General features: G+C 40.0%; 2 protein-coding genes across 4 annotated transcripts in view; both read right to left on the reverse strand.

Annotated features, from left to right (window-relative positions):
• LOC146504712 (protein NLRC3-like) overlaps positions 1 to 20,716 on the reverse strand; it is a 245,145-nt gene that overhangs the window by 179,435 nt on the left and 44,994 nt on the right. The window lies entirely within an intron of this gene.
• Positions 1 to 20,716, reverse strand: part of LOC146504717 (protein NLRC3-like) — an 89,948-nt gene that overhangs the window by 22,718 nt on the left and 46,514 nt on the right. The window contains exons 1-3 of one of the 2 annotated variants that reach the window (XM_085183404.1): positions 5,730 to 5,830; positions 5,544 to 5,645; positions 4,557 to 4,635 (exon numbers count right to left, since the gene is read on the reverse strand). The exons of the other annotated variant lie outside the window; for it this stretch is intronic. Coding sequence (XP_085039530.1) covers positions 4,557 to 4,635; positions 5,544 to 5,645; positions 5,730 to 5,818 — 270 coding nt within the window. The 5' untranslated portion in view covers positions 5,819 to 5,830. Of the gene's footprint in view, positions 1 to 4,556; positions 4,636 to 5,543; positions 5,646 to 5,729; positions 5,831 to 20,716 lie in introns of those variants that run through there. 2 annotated transcript variants of the gene reach the window in all.

The following is a 20,716-nucleotide window of genomic DNA, read 5'->3' on the forward strand; positions in this document are numbered from 1 at the left end:
TAAGACTTTATTGATCCCACAACGGGGAAATTTTTGCGTCACCTCAGCTCAGGTACAGATATCAGAAGGAAATACAAAAATACAAATGTCCAGTCCATAAGAAAAAATCAAATCAAGGGTATGTCCTTTAAGGTGGGTAGGTGCATTAACCCACTGGATAAGATTAAAAGAGTCAACTAAGGCTAGAAAATCCTTGGCAAACACATCATCTTTACAACAAATGTGAATGTTAAAATCACCAGTGATAAGAACACGATCATAATTTAGATAAAGAGATGGTAAAAAGTCACCACTCCCTGCATCTCTGGCTGTATCCCAATTCAGGGTCTGCAGCCTTAAAGGCCGAATTTTAAGGCCGATTACGTCACAGCAACGCAATGAGGGCTGTCCCAATTCAAAGGCTGCTCAAATTGCAGCCCTCAAAACGGTCCTTGTTTTCTCTGATTTTTAAGGATGGGCCGGTGTATCCTTCATGACCCAACATATCCCAGACTTCATAGCACGGTGGTAGGTGTGGATAATTTTGCCGAAAAAAACGGCGGATGGCTGAAGCGGGGCGGCCGAAGAGTAAACTTTTAAAAGTAAGTACTGAATATTATGTCACTTATTTATGTGTAAATCTTTAATAAGGAAGAACATTAAAACATTACTGTTGGCCACATGTCGGCAAAGTTTTGTGACATTAGTGATGTTAGTACTACCTTGGATTTAAAGCCTTTACTTTAAAATATACGCTGTTCAATAGTTGACCTTAATCTTATAGAGAATGTGATGATTTTATGGATAATTAAAGTCAGTCATATGTCCACAAACACAACAAGCTGAAAGTCAGTGATGCTGCTCGGTTTGCAGTCCTGAATATCACGGCACAAGCAGGATTCACTGCACTGTTAATGTTAGCTATGTTATATTGCTGCCTCTGTTCGGTGGTGTCGAGCCAAACGGACTTTAACGTGTGTTTGAACGAGCTGACAGTTCACTCGTTAAGCTGAAAGAAAGATGCTTTAATCACAGCAGTCACACATGTGTTCACTGTACCATCTGGGAACTCTTCTTGTTTAGCACTCGTAATAACACAAACACTAAATCCTCCTGTTTGTAGCAGTGTGTACACCTGAGACTGTCACCTGTCTGTCTGTCCTGCACTCTCTCTCTGTTTCTTTCTCTCTGATTGTGGAATAAAAGTATAAACATGTATTTATAAGTTACACTTGTGTTTGAATCCTGCAGCTTATCACACATTTGATTTCCATGTGTGACAACTGCAAGTGTCCAGAGTTAGGACAGACTGAGGGACCCACTGCTGCACATCATCTGTGAGGCCTTGCAGCCCTGATGATCCACCAGGACAAACTCAGCAGTGTGTGAGGAAGAGGAGGAGGAAGAGCCAGCAGCAGCTGACAGATGGAGAGAATAGACAGACTGTTCCCTGTTTGTGAAGGACTGCTAGAAAAGTTTATATATATATATATATATATATATATGGCATATATATATATCATAATCTGACAATAAATATAATATTGGCCATATTATATTTACATTACCAAAGTGAGATGATTTTAGTCTCACGAACAACATTAGCTAATTGTTATTTACTAACTAATCTTAAAAACACTGTTCAGTACAGAAATGAAGCCCAACAATCATGTTTTACAGTCCCGTGGTCTCAGCCTCAGATACTCAACTAATCAAACAAAGCTCATGTAAAAACAGATGAACAAACGATTTTCTCCTTCATTTATGTTAAACAATGCAGTATGAAACATTTCCAGTGGTTAGTATCATGTTTGCTAGGCAACTTGGGCAGCGTGACGGACCTAGACCGGAGGCTAGCGGTCTTTGAGTACGCGGCCCTTGTGGACCACTGAAAGGTCCTCGAGGCATTTTTCAGCCACCGTATTTTTCAATTTTAAGCCATTTTCACTGTGTTGAATAGATACATCCACAAAAAATTGACACATTTTTTATTTTATTTTAGAATTGCAGTCTCAGTTCATTAAATTAGCTTAAAATGTCTAAGCTACAGATCTGCAACCACCTTTGGTCCTCGTGGCAAAAAACGCCCCATTGAAAACCATTATAAATGCTACTTTTTTATTGCACGATCATTATAACTAAATGTAGTGCCATCCTCCAAATGAGGGTGACACTTTGGAGTCCGGGCCTTAAATTTTTAATTTTTTCATTTGTCCACCAGCTGGCGACCTTTTTTTCTATATTTCAGCATTGAATGAACTCAAGCCAAAAATTCAGATTTTGGGCGTGCAGTTCTGCTTTAAGAAGTGGAAAAAAGAGTGGTGTTGTGTGTCACTATCAATGACCTTTATAGTTTTTTAAAACTATAAAGGTTTTTATGCCTAAAAAAAGAGAAAAAGACACAAACACACTTTTTTTTCAAAAGTATTCAAAAGTATTTTCTCTTAGACGGCCACACTGCAACACAAAGAAATTAAATACAAAAGCAAGGATCAAAACCAAATTAGATTCTATTTCTCCCTTCAAGCTCATTTTTTAAACACCACTGCGGTTAAATGACCTATGCCTCGGAAGTAGTCATTGATGGAACACCGTGGAAACGTATAGATGCGCATGAAGCAGAAAACTGAGTGGCTCTCATCTCACACTGTCAGTGGATCATGTAGCGACATGTGTAGCAAAATCTGCAAATTGTGAGCAAAGAGGAGATCGATGGGAACAGCCATTGAAGGATTTCGACAAACTGACGGACAATGACGAGGCTCCGGAAGCAGCATACAGGTCTGACTCGCCGTGTGCCAAAGTGCGCACAGTAAACACCCCGCTCCCGCTGTCGAGAGTACGAAAAGTGCTGATGTTTTCATTTGAAAAAGTGAAAAATAAGTATTGTTACATTACCAGTGAGTTTGAGGGTTACAACAAAAAATGATATTTTTAAATCTTAAGGTGGAACGTTGACGTCACGACAACTTCCTTCCGGTCTATGCGCCTTGTTGTTGCGCTCAAGTTGTTTACTTACTTTTCGCTCTTTTTTACATCCCCAAATCCTCTAGTTTTATAGTCAACGACAGCAGATCACTTCTAAACGTTGGTAATAAGGTTGCACATGTAATCTTGGACACTTTTAAACCCGACCGAGCCAGGCCGCCTGCCCGTCTCTCGTTGTTCCCCGCAGACATGCCGCTAAGCGCAGAAGCGCCAGGTGAAATGCGCTGGCGTTCAGCTCTTTTTTGATACATTTTAGTGTGTGTTGTACTTGTATAACGATGCATGTGACAAAAAAAAAAAATCTTGAATCTTATTGTTCACACGTGCTATCGTTCTATGTGACCTGCCATGCCAAATTAGATTGAACAAGTTTCCACTGGGTTTTGATTATGCGCGAAGTAGTATCTTTTTGTCATGAATAACAAAAAGAGTGAAAAATTAGTGTTGTTACATTCAGTGTGAAGGCTAACACAGAAAATTATATATTTGTTTTCACGTGATATTGGACATGTCGTGCTGGGGACACTGACACCGGGACCCAAACACTGTCCCACCGCTGGAGCTACTGGCAGCCGGCGCTGGAGCAGCTGCCTGCGGCAGCTAGAGCCTCTGACAGCCGCCGCCGGACGCACAACTTTCCCAATTCCCAGCAACATAAATGTTTATGTTCAGCCTTGTAAAATAAATGTTTTTCTGGTTCAAAGTCATCTTGTATTGTTATTTAGACAATTTTTTATTTTATTTTAGAACAAAACAAGGTAATAAGCATTTAGTGTAAGCAAAATATGATAAACCCGATATAGCACTATATGACATTTAGTGTGCTTTTGCCAAAAAATAGTAATGTATACGGCGTTGATTAGCCTGTCCTCCATATTGAATGAAGTATGAAGGGCTTTGGCTGGACCTGCCCCTCTGAACTAGGTCAGAGCCACGTCACCAGGCTCCTGAGTGGTTGTCGCGGCACGACTTGAAGCTGGAGTTCAGATATTTCCAACTCGAGCAGTAGATGCGATACGCTCAAATGCACAAAATGCACCACACAAACTGACACGCGGGTCAAACGTGTCAGTTGCTCTTCATCGCGCTCCTCCATTGACTTTACATGTAAACCTGATGCTCTGGTTGTGTCAATCGCATTCGGTGTGTACGCAGGCCTGAATCTGTATCCCAATTCAGGCTGCAGACCCTGAATTGGGATACAACCACTGTTTCTTGTTTCTAGGTTTCAGGTCTGTTTTTGGTTAGTTTTTCCCAGTTGCATGTCTTTGGATGGTGGGAGGAAGCCAGAGTACCCGGAGGGAACCCACGCAAACACGGGGAGAACATGCAAAGAAAGACCACACAGAAAGACCCCGGCCTGATGGTGGAATTGAACTCAGGACCTTCTTGCTGTGCGGCAACAGTGCTAACCACCGTGCCACCGTGCTGCCCTATTTCTCCTATCGCATTAATAAAGATCACTCGCTTCAGAAGCTACCTGCATCCTGGGTCCTTTATTAAAACCCACATGGCTTGCCCTGTTAGCCGTGACAGGAGATTACTGTAAACAGAATAGATGTAAAAGTAGTTGTTGTACATGTACAGACCATAAATATGGAGTTCAGGTGTATTTGATGCTGCTGGGCAGACTGACCACTGGGAACCTCTGAGCTCTGCTGGTCCACTCTGTGGAGGAATTAGAAGGAGTCAGAATAATAACAAAACATTGCAATTGAAAATGCAACCTGGTCCTCTGCATGAAAAAACAAAAAAACCCAAAGAAATAAAAAAAACTGCTACTTGATTGTTCCTGGAGCTCCGATGGTAGCAAATCTGACCCAAGACATCACGTCAGTTCCCTTATCTTAACATTCTCTTGTTATTGGAATATTCTTTTTATATCTGAATATTAACAACATGCAACTCAAATCACTGTAAACGCCCAAACCCTGATGACAAACTGAATTTTTAAATTCAAATTTAAATTTTTGATTTTGTAAAAATACTGTTAACAAAAAATGGCTATTAAAAATATGAACAGCTTAATATTCAGTATCATCAAAGACTTTGCAATAAAACTATGAAATATTTTGCCGATATTATAGAGAACTTCAGCACACACACACACACACACACACACACACACACACACACACACACACACACACACACACACACACACACACACACACAAAAGTTCTTTATGCTGGGCTATTTTTAAAAAAGCCCAGAATTAGTGGTGATCATTTTATGTCAGATGGGCCTTACTTTTCTTGCGTGTCAGTTCTGGGTCTGGTGAAGAAATTTCAAATATGAAGTCAACTTGCTTTATTTATTTGTTTACATCTTTATCTCTTAATGGTCAAATAAGACATTTTTCAGTCAGTTACTCACTGTTTTAGTTCATGCTAGAATACAATGTTTTCTACATGTTTCACTTCCTGTTTGCTGAAGTGGATTTTCAGTTGTTTAGAAACTAAAGACTTGTTTTTAAGAGGTTAAATGGGATTGAGGGAATGACGTGTTTGCACTGCAGTTTATATCCAACAACATCAAGCAGTTAAATCAGAGAGTTAATGTGACTAACAGCTCACCTCTCTCCAGCAGACACAGGCTGGACTTTAAAATAAATGACATCTTCTTTAGACGCATCACTCCTTAAGGACACAGAGCTGGGTGGAGGTCCAGGCTGGTTCCTGCGAATAATGATGGAGCAGTGATGTGAGTGCTGAGCTGTGACATGGAGAAGAGTCATGGACAGTTAGAGATGGTCATCTCACCTCTGAGCTTTGGTCTGGCTCTCATGTTCCCCACACAGAGTGCTTTTAGAGGGAGGGACTCCCTCCTCTCTGTCCTCACACTGATCCATGCTGCTCAATTCACATCAGCTCACACACACTTTCTACCTTCACCTGCAGAGGAAACAAATCATTCATGTGCACATCAGCTGAAATCCTCCTTTCCATCATGTGTGCTGTCCAAATATCAGCTGCTTCTTTCCTGCTTCATCTCAGTGTCAGCTGAATGCAGTCAGACAGCAGTGTGAGGCAGAGGAAGCTGCCATCAGCTGCTCTACTATCAGTCCACTAGATGGAGCCGTGAAGCACACACGATGCATTCACTGACACACACTCTGTGTTCCCCTGGAAGTGGAGAGGGAGATCTCTACTGTTTTTCTGCTTACACAGCTATCCCCCCTAGTCCTGACAAAGAGACTCTGATGTGAAAAGTGAAGCTTCCCTGTTGTGTCTTTTGACCATTTCTTGCCTTCTTTCCATTCTGAATTCCAGTGGACTCAGGGTAATTTCACTTTAAATTAATTAAAGTTACCATTCAACTTCTTACAAACCAATAGGTTCAGGAAGCAGACACATTTTGACTTCACAAGATATGTCTGCTTCTCTGAGCTCTAACTAGCACAGACAGGATCTCATGAAAAACCTCAGATATGTCCTTTTCTAACACATTGTAAAGATCACTGCTGGTATCAGTGTTCAGTTTCAGCAGTCAGAGAAAGCTCACACACAGTGGAAGCAGATATATTTAAACATCTTATAGGAGTAACAAGAAGCAGTACTTGTGGTTATCAAACTGACTTAACATTTAACTCATTTTAGTTTTTTAGGATTATGAAGGTCGGTCACTTTTACTGGGGTACCATCGCCATGGCAATGTGTGTTACTGACGGTGAATAATCAGGACTGGACCTTAATCAGAGTAAGAGCATGTGACTGTCCTTCTAACACTGTAGTTACTAGTAGTGTTTGCTTTATTTCACTGAATGTTTCTTCAAAGCTCATTTCAACCTGTTGAAGTCAGAAATGAAAGTGCAGACTGAGAGTGGATCACATGATGTTTAAGGAGTGTCATGTGTAGGGATGGGTACCAGTATCCGGTGCCATTATGGCACTGGTTCTGACATGAATGGTATTAACCAGACCGAAAAGCAGCGCACATTTCGGTGCTTTATTTCTATTCTAGCCAATCATTTTACGTTTCCGAGGATAGTAGGCGGGCCCAGGTATGTACGTTCTTTTAGAGCAGAGCTACAGATTAAAAATGCCCAAGGCGAAGTGGTCAAAGTCTGGCTGTACTTCACACCAAAAGATGCAAACTCAGCAGCCTGCAACAAGTGCTTTAAGCTGATACTGTGATACTGTCAAAGGAGGTAACACCTCAAATCTGATGAAACACCTGGCGACGCATAGCATTTTTTTAAAAGCCGAGAAATGCTCCGTATTTGATAGCTTGCTGCGAGACCTCACACCGAGCACATCTACTGCGGGTGTGGTGCCTGTTATCGACCCGGAGTTAGCAACATCCCCCAAAAACCCGAAGAGGAGAGTCCTGGCCCCTAGCCCTGCCAGTGTAGCAGAAATGATGACAGATAATGATGGTAGCAGCAGCCGTTCTTCTCTGGGTGAGTAGAGAGTAAAAAGTGGAAAACAGCTAAACACGAGAGGTTTTTGGACAAAGTTTGTGTTTTTTCCATTGTTTAAGCACTGCTTCCAGCCAAGAGTGATACCATATATGCCCTATAGCTGCAGAAAAGGCTAACATTGTTATCTTTTTACAAAAAAAACAGCTGAACATGAGAGGTTTTTGGACCAATTTTGTGTTCTCCATTCTTTAAGCACTGGTTCGAGCACCGTTTCAAAAGTACCGGTTTGGCACTGGTATCGGATAAAACCTAAACGATAAACATCCCTAGTCATGTGACATGTTCAGTATTGTCACACATGTCTAGATTGTCCCTGATATCATAACTGCTGAAACACTGATGATTGGATGGAGCTGAATGGAGCTTTCTGGCTGTGCTGATTTATCGCCCTCTCGAGGTCAAAGGACAAACTGCATGATGTCACTGTAACCACCACAGTGACAGGAAGTGTTTTTAAATGACTGAAACACTGAAATGATGCTAAAGGCTGTCGTTAGGCTCACTGATAGCAGTGCTGATGTGTTCATGTCAAACACTGGCTCAGGTCAGACTCCTTCATTCTTCTCCAGCGTGAGGCCGCTGTCAGACCCACAGGAGCTCTGACCTTTGACCTCCTGTACACAGCTTGCTTCATCAGCAGCTCATTTTCTGCATTCTCCAATCACGGCTGAAAGTTTCCTGGATGTACTCTGGATGAGCAGCACTATGTTAGACAGACAGACAACATTCAAATGTCATGAGCCTGTTGATGAGAGCTGTGATGTTCTCAAAAACCTAAAACAAGTCCAGCTGCCATTCAAGCATGACTAGCATGACCTGAATGACTGAGAAGCTCCAGTTTCAGTCTGAAGCATTCAAGCATGAAAGGCTCCTAACTCGAGGTTGAACCAGTGTGATGCTCATCTTTGTTCACTTGCATTGAGTTCACTCTTTTTTTTATGTACGAATGAATGTGAATGTTAGAAAGAGCACCGAAAAAGTGCTTGTTCTAATGGGTGAATAAGACAATTAGCTTCATTTGCTTTAAGTGCTCAGGTAGAAAATTGCTATGTAAGAACCAGTCCATTTACCTTCTCTGACAGTAGTCTACAGATTTTCAGTCAAGGTTTACAGAACAATATAGCAGACAGCTCTACACAGACAAACTTGTTGTGCCAATGTAACAGTGTTTATGTGGTATCATTCCACTTGTCACAAATGTCATTGTAATGGGGAAACAGCGCCCCCACTCTTGGTGTGGCTGGTTAGATGAGGCTGGATGCATAAACCGCTGCCAGTCTGCCGTAGCCATATGAGAGGTGAGTTGTATTGTTCCGCACACAATGTAGTTAAGTAGTACAGACAAATAAAACATGTTTGATTAGCTTATGGGCAACGAATGTAATAAGTGCTAAGTGGACACATGTCCAACACCAGTTTTATGTACTTTTCATTTATTTATTATTGTGTAAAACTGTATGCTAAAGCAGAATGCTAATGGGATGTTCTGCCGTAGTGTGCTGTGTGGAGTGGTGTGTGGCGAGCCTGTGCACTGATAATACACCGTTGTTTCCATTCAGGTACATCATTTGTTGTTGCTGTTATTGTATTGTACATTAGAAACTGTAATATTGCTGCAGTAATCGCGGCCAGTCTGCCGTAGCCATACGAGAGTGTGCTGTGTGGAATGGTGAGCCTGTGCACTGATAAAACACCGTTGTTTCCATTCAGGAAATAAAGTGGCAACGATCGATCAGACTCTCTGTCTTCTTAAAAACACAACACAATGCAGAGTCGAGGAGTCTGTTTGGGCTGAACTGTTGCAGCGGGATGAAGCAGAAACTGGTTACACCAAAAAGAGATTTTAAATATTTTCCAGAAGAATTATTACCCATAATTAAAATGTTTTAAATGTAGTCAAGTAGGGCTGCCACAAACGATTATTTTGATAGTCAACTAGTCACTGATTATTTTTGCGATTAGTTGATTAATCAGATCATGCAGCCATTGGACGTACGAAGTACAGCGTACAGCTTCTTGCACCAGCATGCATCTGCTCTTATATAACTATCATTAGCTTACAGCTTTAAGTATTTAAGGTATGTGCTATTGGTTACATTCACACATACCTGGTTAACATAGCTGTCACTAAATAAAAGCCTGTTAGTAAAAACACTCATAAGAAATATATAGGGCTTTGGAGTTGACGTCACACCGCAATGCATTGTGGGAGCGCGGCACCATTTTCGGGGTCTACGAATCAAAACAAATGCACTGTGTTGGAACGACGATTACAAGATGCTTAAAAGCAGCTCAAAAGAGAATGGACTGTATAGAGACCGATTGCATCCAGAGGCGAAGCAGCGGTACTTGCAGAAAATAGCGTGCTTTGGAAATGTGGACCCGTATGAAATACGGCCGTGGAGTAGAAACCCTGAAGACCAACTGCTACTGACATAGCCTGACATGTTTTCGTACATTATCTGTGGAGTCAGCACGTACAAGTCGTCATTCAAACAAAGGTAAGTCAGCTCGAGTACTACGAGTGAAATGCGTTTGATTTCCCTGCAAACATTCACATTAGTGCAGCATAAATTCATTAATGAGGGAAAATTACAGTGAGAACATGTGGAGGCTGTTAGAGGGATAACATAGTGCATTGATGTAACATTGTCCTGAAGGATTTAGTTATTCTTTATGGTTAAAGAAATTGCAATGATTTATTTATATTTATTATAAATAATTCTAATTATACATCTTGCTTCCATATTTGTATCCTGTGTCACTAAATACATTTTATTTTAACTTTATACATTGATTAATGACCTGCAGAATCTCCTCATCATATTAAGTGATTCATAATTGTCACTTTATGCTTTCTCCATCTCTAAAGTGATGACATCCTTGCATGACATACTTTAGGTTCATTTTCTGCAGGCAGGTTTCTGACAAAGAACAGGCAGATTTATACTATAACATGCAGCGTTCTATAGATGGACACATAAAGAAATGAAAAATTACATGTATGTGCTGACTTTCTAAACACTTTGTTACATTTATGATAAAGTAGATTAAACACATTTATGTCGGCCTTGGCTCATAGTTCTTGTCTTTAAATTAACTTTGTCTGTTTCAGGTACTGCACTCTCAAAGACTGATTGAACCAGCATTGCAGCCATGGGTCACTGTGAGCATCACAGGGAAGGTTGAAGCCGCCCGCTGCACCTGTAAGGCCGGAGTCACGGAGACCTGCACCCACGTCACTGCTCTTCAGTTTAATGTAGAAGCAACAGTGCGGATCCGTGGCACAAGGACTGTTACAGATGAACCTGCATACTGGGTTTTGCTGGGTAATGTGACCAAGATAGAGTCAGTGGTTGGCCATAAGATAGACTCCTCCTCTTCAGCTGCCCAAAAAAAGGCTCTTGATCAAAACATAAGTAGACCATCTATATTGAAAGGTAAAAGGTCCTCAAAAAAGAAAAATCCACCTGCTACTGTGGAGGAGTTGTCACTGCTATAATGCCATAATGTTTTAACTAGGGGTCTAGATTTATACCTGTAGTGCACTGCTGTGTAAATAATTTGCATTTACTTTACTACTACTACTGACTGAGTCCCACTGTTCAAAAGTTAAATAAAGAAACAAACTAATTTTTGCCTCTTTTTTTTGTATTAAAACCACTTTATAGAACATCACATCAGTTACAGTGTAGAATCCAGTCATTTATAGTTTATAAATGACAAAATGTTTACATAAAATCATGACAGTGTTTACATGATATCACCCACTACTAACATTACTTTATTTACTGTATCTTTTGAAAAAATACCGCTATTTATACAGCAAAAGACTTAAGAATATTTAACAGGAGCATGTTTAATTTTTCCCTGGTTTTATTTCACACTGTTCACCAAACGCAGCAAACCTTCACCATCTTATCCAGAAGGGTCACCTCTTCACCCTCACATGGAAGAAGTAATCTGATTGGCATGGTGGTTTGTTTGAAGCAGGTCCCTCGTGTAGCGCTGGAACCCAGTCACGATGTTTCATCCATTTCATTGGCTGGTTTGCTGCAATAATGCCAAATAATTAGCAACTCTATAAATAGAAGGTAGTTCTGCAAAATCACTCAGTAGGATGTTTGTTCTAATTTGCTATGAGCTCAGAGTGCATCAACACATTTAGAACTTACCGGAATGAAAATGTCTGGAGCACCAACAGATATTTGGAGATGGAAGAGAACTGGATATCAGCTCATCTCACGACTGCTATCCAGGCTAGACGCCTTTGTTTGCTAACATCGATACACGAGCTGCCTCATGTTGCTTCCAGGTTGGGAAAGAATTAAAAGACAAACCCTTTTTAAGCTTATTCTCTTGCTGGTCATGCGATCGAACATTGCAGCCAACCACACAGCAAGAACAAACCATGGCTGTTGTGTGTGCCTTCGCTCCTTTTTTGCTTGTGCTTTTTTTAGACCCCCAAAATGGCGGATCGGCCCAAAATCCTTTCCACCCCCACCCCCATGACATCACGCTCCAAAGCCCTATTACAGGTGATAAATAATCAATAAATAGATCATAATAGTTAAAAAATCATTAAAAACATCAGCAATAATTCATGGTATACGATTTCTTTGTGTTTAAAAACATGTTAAAAGGTTAAAAAACTTGCTAATTCATGGTGTTTCTATGTTAATTCAGGTAAAATAGCTAAAATAAGTGTTCAGACTCTTATTGTGAAAGGGCACGCTGCAGCATGACTCCTGTGACCAGCCACACCCAATCGGGTTGTTGCTTTATTAAATGCTGGAAAGGGAGAAATGCAGACAGTCCTTGCAGAGCTGCTGCCTGAACAAGTGAAAAAATATTTAAAAAATAGCCAGAAGTCTACATAAAGCCATTTTTGTACTCTGGAGAATATATTTTTGTTTTTCAGACCTGTCCTTGCCTTCGTGATGTTGTGAACATAACTGAACGGGACTTGGTGAGTTCAGAAATTGTATTTTATTTCATGCAAGAAATGTTTTGTTGTATTATATTTTTCATTTCATGCAAATGGACAGTCAAGGTAGCAGATTTATGTTGTTTTATGTTAAACCCGATCGGTACCCCGCATGCGCGAAAGGTGTCTACTTCTGGTCAAAGCGTTTTACGATAGTTACGGGTCAGAGTATCCGTTAAGATGTTAAGAATAATAAGTATCTCTTAAAATGTTTCCAATCATGAAACATTTCAATATGATGTAGACAAAAACGAAAAATAAAAAGACAGTTACGGATCAGGACTCTCCGATCCTTACTGCGCATGTGCAAAGTCGGATTGTACAAATCGGGTCTACCCGATCCGTACCGCGCATGTGCAGGGGTTTTCTTCTTCTTCTGTTTGTTTAATGGCAGTTTACTCCCCAGAATAAGAGGATACTGCCCCCTGCTGACCGAGTGAATGAACCCTATTGTAAACTGAATTAGCGTCATTACAAACGTGTGTTAAATTTGATTTAGTGATAGTCGTGTGTTTATGCTTGTCTGTGTGGAGAGGATTGTTGGAATAGTGATGATGATGTCCGCTATCACTGTCAATTGTCAGTAAACACTTCATCTGGCTGATGAATCTTCATGTGACATATTACAAAGTCTGTATTATTAAGTCTGTAATTAGGCGCCATTCTTCTTATTTTACGACGCTTTTGTTCAATCGGGGAACGCTCTCTGTTGAGGAGAAAAGCATGAATTTGTTTGTATACGGATTATCCATTGTTTAAATGTCCCGGTAGTTGAAAAGGAGGCAGAGCTGCTGAGAAATGCTAGGAGCTAACTGGGCGCTAACCGTATCATTCAAATATGTCGCAATGTTGGCAAAGACAGGAAGTGACATAAGATTTGCGCATGCGGGGTACCGATTGGGTTTCCGGTACGGATAGGGTAGTGACAAGTTTGATTTGCTGAGCGAGAAACAAGATGGCGAGCCACCCACGGACCCATTGAACTGTACCGAAGGGAAGAAAGCCCCCTGCTGGACGTTGCGCTCTTTTGCTGGAAAAAAAAACCCTGGTAGGATTAATCTATACACCTCTGCAAAAGAACGGTGGACTTTCAAAGCACTGGATAACCATTCAGAGCAGTTCTGGGATTAATAGTTAAAGGACACAGAGACAACTTTCTTTTGTTTATTTGTTTGTTTAACGGATTTATTCAGCCTTTTGCTGAATTGTTTTCAGTTTTTACAATTATGGTTTTGTAATTTATTTATTTTTTGGTCAACCTTACATTTTACTGCTGCAATGGTGTTAACAGAAATGTAAATAATTTTGTTGGGTTAAAGCAAAATAAGAAATGGTTGAAATCTAAAGGTGAACTAAAAAAAAATCTTGGGCCGAAAAGAACTGAACTTGATTTAAAGTAACACAGTGTTAACTCAAATAGATTAAGGGTAAACATGAACTTGGAACTTGAAATGAATAAAACAATAACCTAGGTTGAGAATAACATCCTTTTAAAGCCAAATAAAAGGTTTTGAGATAAATAGGATAAATTAACAGAAATTACTAAACTAAAAAGGGAAAGAAAATATCTTGTTTTCCTTAAATGTGTGTGGAATGTTCTATGTAATGTTTGTCAACTGTCCATTCTCTTTCTTTACAAAATAATAAGCCAGCAATTTAAACTCATTTTCTGGTCTGGGGTCTTTATTACACGCTACACTCATTACTACTCCAGTAGTCGAACCTAACTGGTACTAGTATACTGTAACGACTCCAGAAGTGTTACACTAACTAAAAATAAAGACAAGATGATAGTTTATAAAATTTTAATGAAATTTGCAGATTGTTTCGGTGAAGTTTAATAAACTCCTTGCTATATATATATATATATATATATATATATATATATATATATATAACAGGACACCGGAGTAAATTCTCGAGCATCTCACACTTCTGATAATCAGCTGTCTGCTTGACGTTTATTCAGCTGTGTAAAAACTATAACTTTAATCTCAGCCAAACCGATTTACTCAGGAACAAATAAAATACTTAAAAAAAAAGTCAAACAATAACATTTTTAAGTTATCTAAGTGACTTATATATCATGTTTAACCTGAGTAGCTAAAGACGGCGGTGGGTTTGAAAACGATTTGCCGGGAGTCCGGTGTTCTCACGGCTCTAGTTAGCCTAGCCCCCGGCTAGCTATCGAGCTAGTGGGTAACAGACGTCTCCGAAAACGTCGGAGCGCTTTTGAAAATATGTGGTGTCTTGATAAACTGAGCAGATATTTGTGGTTTACACAGCTACATTCTCCCCTGAAAACATGTTAAACGTTTATTTTGTGACCCAGAAAGAATAATAAGAGTAATATTAAAACTAACTAGTTGCCGCCATTGTTGGAAACTGAGCTGGGCTGCGCTATGAATTCTGGGACACAGCTTCTTCTTCTTCTTCGGGGTTTAACGGCAGCTGGCATCCTTGTACATGCAGTGCTGCCATCTCCTGTTTCAGTCCGTTATTACACTCTTAAATCCTACTACTTATTCCTGCGTCTTTTGTGATCTTACAAAGCTTCAAACGACGCGTCGACTATTAAATCAGTCGTCGACGATTTTAATTGTGACTAGTCGACTAATCGTGGCAGCCCTATTGTCAAAGCTATTTCATGAATGATGAACACTTCTGAGATTAACTTGGGCATGCTGTTTGTGTCAGAGGGTAAATTGGTTTAACTGATTTAAACCAAAACTGGTTTAAATTCAGTCTTCACTAAAAAGGATTTAAGCTAACACAGTCAATACAGACATACTGATGGTCAGCGCTGTTACACTGATATTTAAACTGTTCACTGAGTAATGTGGAGCAAAACATTACACCTTAAACACTGCAGATAGCTGCTGTTTACATCTTCCAGAGGAAAGTTTAAAGTTACTGGAGTAGTTAATGACATGAGACATGAGCTCACAGTCAGTGTTTGTGCTCCTCTTTTCTCTTTTCTCTCCGTGGCCTCAGAAATGCTCTGTTTGCACATCACTTATTTTCATATAATAACGCTGTTTAATGGCTTTCATTGAAAATATGAATTCAAATGGAAATAAAATGACATCATGAGGGAATTTTTACAATCCTGTCCATCAAAAAGACAATAAGGAGAAAGTGTGAGTCTAAAGTTTTAAAAAATGTCTGAGTGAAAACTTAAATTCAAACCTGCTGCTGCTCTGATTCCACTCGGCCTTGTTGGTCCAGCTGTGAGAAGATAATCATGAGACACTGAGTTGAGGAAAGACAAGTGAAACTTTAAGTAGGAAGGGAGGCGTTTATATGAGGAAGTTTGGATGAAATAAAAGCAGAAATGGAGTTTGGAGGCTTTCTGTCCTGTTACTGAGTACAGCATTAAAATGATGTTTCTATTGTAGTGATACTTTAAACTGGTTCCACTGCAGATCACAGAAACACTCAGTGTGTTAGTGGAAGTTGTTTTTAGCTGAGCTGTGTCCTTAATCCAATCTGAAGTGAGCAGTTTGCTGCAGAGCAGGAAGCCTCTCCATGACAAACTCATGTTACACTTTATCAGCTCCATGTTTCATCTTCTACTTGTTTTAACTGGAAACTTTGACTTCGTGTCTCACTACAGTGAATAACTGCTCGTCTTTAATGATTTGTTTGTTTGAATTACACATTCATTTAGATATAATCTTGTTTCCATCAAATTCATTGTCATTCTATAAATATAAATGTTCCACTGATTCTATAAATGCTCTCTGACCTCTGTCTGCAGAAAATGAGCTGATGAACAAACTGCAGCTGATTGTTTCCACACAGCAGACTGGATTTATTTCAGCTCCAACATTACAACTAATTTAAATTCAAACACTTTCAACAGCCTGAATATCAAACATCATCTCTTACACACTGAGTCAGCTGACTGGTCCTGTAGATGGAGGACAGTTGTTTATGATGTTTATTACCAGTGAAGACAGCAAAGTCCATAAAGACACAGAGGAGAGAGTTTGGTCTGGAAGAACACCTTTGGGATGAAGTAAGAAAACATAAACATAATAACAGCCTCATACAAAAGATTTTGCTCTCATTTATTTAAATGTTATTAAGGTGTAATAAAGCTCATAGTAATAGAGGTTAATAAATAACAAAGGTTCAGTGGCAGTCAAGGGAACATTTTAGGAGGTCCATGAGAGCAATGAGTAACACTATAAAAACAACAATCTGCTGAATTCAGAAGTTCAAAAGTCTCTCTATCAAAAATCTTCCACTGACAAAAAACAAAAGATTGTCAGTCCAACAGACTTAACCCTGTAGTTGCTCTGATATATAATTTTTAATTATCATTATTATTATTATTATTATTATTTATTATAATATCAAAGCTGTATAAAGGATTTATGAGTTGCAGCCACAGAAGTCAAGTTTGAACTGGTCTGGCTCACTGTGGTTAGTGTTCATGTGACACTTCCACTGACTGCTCGGCAGTTTTTGCTGTTACCCACAATTTTTTTTTTAAGACTGAAAGAAAAAAAACAGGAAACAGTGTTTTTACCACAGGCCTGATCAGCTGATCATGACTGCATCATGAACAAAAACTCCATTATTCTGATGTTTTCCATTTAGTTGTCAAGTCAATTTGAAGATCATTGCTTTCAGCAGAGTAACATGATTCTACTCATTAACAACTCCAAGTGTCAACACACAACGATGGAACCATGACGTGATGCTGCAGATTCAGAGATATCATAAGACAACAGAATATGCATGTAATCAATCATGTGAGAGCAGCTCGTCAAAGGGATGTCTCCTGCTGATATTAAGTGGGAGGAAATGTTGTGAAACGGGAAGCACAGCAGAGACAAAGCAGGTAAATAGAGTCAGAGGACAGACTCCATCATGACTCTCAGCATTAGGCTGATCTCAGACTCACAGGAGGTCTCTGGTTTGTTGTGGGTCAGTTCCCTGTCTGGAAGTGCTGATCTCTGTCCTCTGTCGGTCTATCCGTGTTGTTTTACTCAACCTGCGGTCACTGCTCATCCAGCCACTAGGTGTCCTCAGACCCTCCTCCTGCTCTCAGTCACCTGACTCCCACAGTGCCCTCACCTGTTTTCACTTCCCTGGTTTTCCTTTGAGGATTTAAAGCTGCCATCTTGTTCTTGTTTCTACCTGATGTTCATTTCTTCTGGTTTTCAAATATGAGCACTAACAAGGCCACGGCAGAAAGTCTGAGGCAGCGAGCGGCTCATGGAGTCAGTGTCTGTGATACAACCAGGAGCCTGACCATGGAGGGCTTTAAAGATACGTCTTTATTTGAATATCAATGAAAACTCCTTGTTAATACAAAGCACAAACATCAACAGCATCAAATGAATGCTGCAATGTTTGATGTCAAAGGTTATATAGCAGCAGCACGTCAGCTCAAGGGACTCTTTGGTCCAAATGTTTGGGAGCAGAAACTCTCAGCTTCTATTCTGAAGCTTACGCCGTCTCATGCAGGATGAGCAAGGTTTAAAATGGTAAATGGACTGATTCTTATATGGCGCTTTTCTACTCTCCTGGAGTACTCAAAGCACTCTATACAACATGCCACATTCACCCAGTCACACCCATTCTCACAAGCACTACCTCTATACTGAGTGCTTTCTAACTACACTCACACGCATTCATACTCCGATGGATGCATCAGAGAGCAACTTGGGGTTAGTATCTTGCCCAAGGATACTTGGCATGCAGACTGGAGGAGCCTGGGATCGAACCACCAACCTTCCGATTAGTAGGTGACCTGCTCTACCTCCTGAGCTACAGCCACCGGTGTCTTTGTGCCTGATTAACAACACAAACTTCACCTCAGCAAATGACAAGTCTGGCATAATCACAATCATCTTCTATAATCTTTATATCCTCAGCTTACAACTCCTGTCTTTAAACACTTTCTGCTGCTTTTTGTATGATTGTGAGAATGGATGCCGACTGTGGCCTTGTAAGAAAAAGAAGTATTACTGAAAGCTTGGATGGAAACATCATGTTTGTAAGAGACAACGACGTAGAGGAACATCTGCTGTCACATTCTGATAGCTCCAAACCAGCTGAGCTGAGGAAATGTTGAAGGGAATTTCATGTCACTGCTCCATCACTAGTGAGGTGTTCTCCTAAATAAGTCATAGTTTTAAATGGATTGGTTACATAAGAGAGAACACTTGAAGTATTTGTGATGGAAACAGATGTTTTTGAATGTGCAGATGTTGAGTGTTGTGCTTAATTATGTCGACTATATGATGGTAAAACCTGGCTGTCAGTTTTACATGTGTGTTTTTAACTGTAGTTGTCTGAATCACACGCCCACTGCAGACCAAACACATGAAGTTAACGTGTTAATGTTACCATTTCCAATAATGGTGCCCTTCATCTACTCTGGAAATGTTTTTGTGGTGTTGTTTTTCTTCCTGTTGTGTTTAGGCCAGAGAGCGCTCTTCAAACAGCTGACAGACCACATCACATGAAGATGGTGTGAGTCTGATTTGATTTTTCAGTCAATGCTGAGAGACCTCGACCAGGAAGTCAGAAGTCAGCTGATGCTGCGAGCAGAAAATGAAACAAGGAAGAAGGATCGCTCTACTCAGTCTCAAAGAAAATCTCCTTGTTTTGTTTGCTGGCATTTATATTCATTATGGCCATGATAATGATGACCCTTTGATATTAACAATCACTTTTTCATTGTCACAGAGAGGGAAACGTATTTTCTGCTTCTCACTTTGATAGTTAGATAGATATTTGTACCACGCTCCTGCAAACACACGCAGACACGTTCTGAAGGAAGGGCTCCACACTTATTGTACTGATTTAACTGTGCTTATTGTCATCGAGCAAAGTTTGCTTTAATGTGTCTCTATTGACAACCCAAAGCATTTTTTTCATTATTTATAAAACGTACAAGTCTTAAAATATATCTGCAGTGCTTGGTATAAATTCCATGATTCAAGCCACAGTTGGTTGACCAACTGGGTGGGTGAACCACTTTTTGTCTGAGTGTGTTGCTGGGTCTGAAATGCACCAGGATGTCATGCTTGGAGAAAACTCAGACCCAGGACACAGCCAGACAAAAACTGGTTCACCCGAAAGACAAAACTCCAAAACACAAACTTAACAACGTGGTGTATGCTGTACAGTGTAGCCAGGAATGCCCAGACCTCTACATTGGAGAGACCAAACAGCCACTTCACAAGCGCATGGCACAACACAGAAGAGCCACCTCCACAGGACAAGACTCAGCAGTTCATCTGCATCTTAACCCTCTACAGCAGGGGTGTCAAACTCAAATACGCAATGGGCCAAAATTCAAAACTGGAACAAAGTCGCAGGCTAACATTAATATTTATTGTAAAAAAAAATCTTCCTCCAGATTTAAGAATGAATCTCTTCTCATGGACTCAAACAAGTTTTTGCTGAAAAACGTAAACGAAAGCTTAATACTAAACAATATATATATTAGCTGTATAATACCAGTAGGCCAGCTCTAATAATAATTTGGTATGGCTTCGCAGGCCAATTGTAATTAGGCTGCTGGCTAAATTTGGCCCGCGGGCCAGAGTTTGACACCTATGATCTACAGCATAGCGTTGCCCTGAGGCAACAAACCACATTTACATGCCTTACGCTGGCCCTTCAAAAAAAACACTTTTTTTTTTTCAAACAATGCTACCAGACACATCTCCTTCCAATAAAATAATGACTTAATAAAGATCACTATTTTACATGTTTATAGTGAAATAAATGTATATTAAAAAATACTTGTATGTGCATATGTTAAGAAGCATATTAGATTGTTTGTTCTACATTTTAAAAAATTATTTATACAGCAAAACTGTTAATTTTATAATCCAAGCCAATAATTTTCATTGGCTTCCTGTTAAATCCAGAATTGAATTCAAAATCCTGCTCCTCACATACAAGGTCTTAAATAATCAGGCCCCATCTTATCTTAATGACCTTGTAGTACCATATCACCCTATTAGAGCACTTTGCTCCCGCTCTGCAGGCCTACTTGTTGTTCCTAGAGTATTTAAAAGTAGAATGGGAGGGAGAGCCTTCAGTTTTCAGGCCCCTCTTCTGTGGAACCAGCTTCCAGTTTGGATTCGGGAGACAGACACTATCTCTACTTTTAAGATTAGGCTTCAAACTTTCCTTTTTGCTAAAGCATATAGTTAGGGCTGGACCAGGTGACCCTGAATCCTCCCTTAGTTATGCTGCAATAGATGTAGGCTGCCGGGGGATTCCCATGATGCATTGAGTTTTTCCTTTCCAGTCACCTTTCTCACTCACTATGTGTTAACAGACCTCTCTGTATTGAATCATAT

The sequence above is a fragment of the Neolamprologus multifasciatus genome, chromosome 13, assembly GCF_963576455.1.
Source record: "Neolamprologus multifasciatus chromosome 13, fNeoMul1.2, whole genome shotgun sequence".
Taxonomy (NCBI): Eukaryota; Metazoa; Chordata; class Actinopteri; order Cichliformes; family Cichlidae; genus Neolamprologus; species Neolamprologus multifasciatus.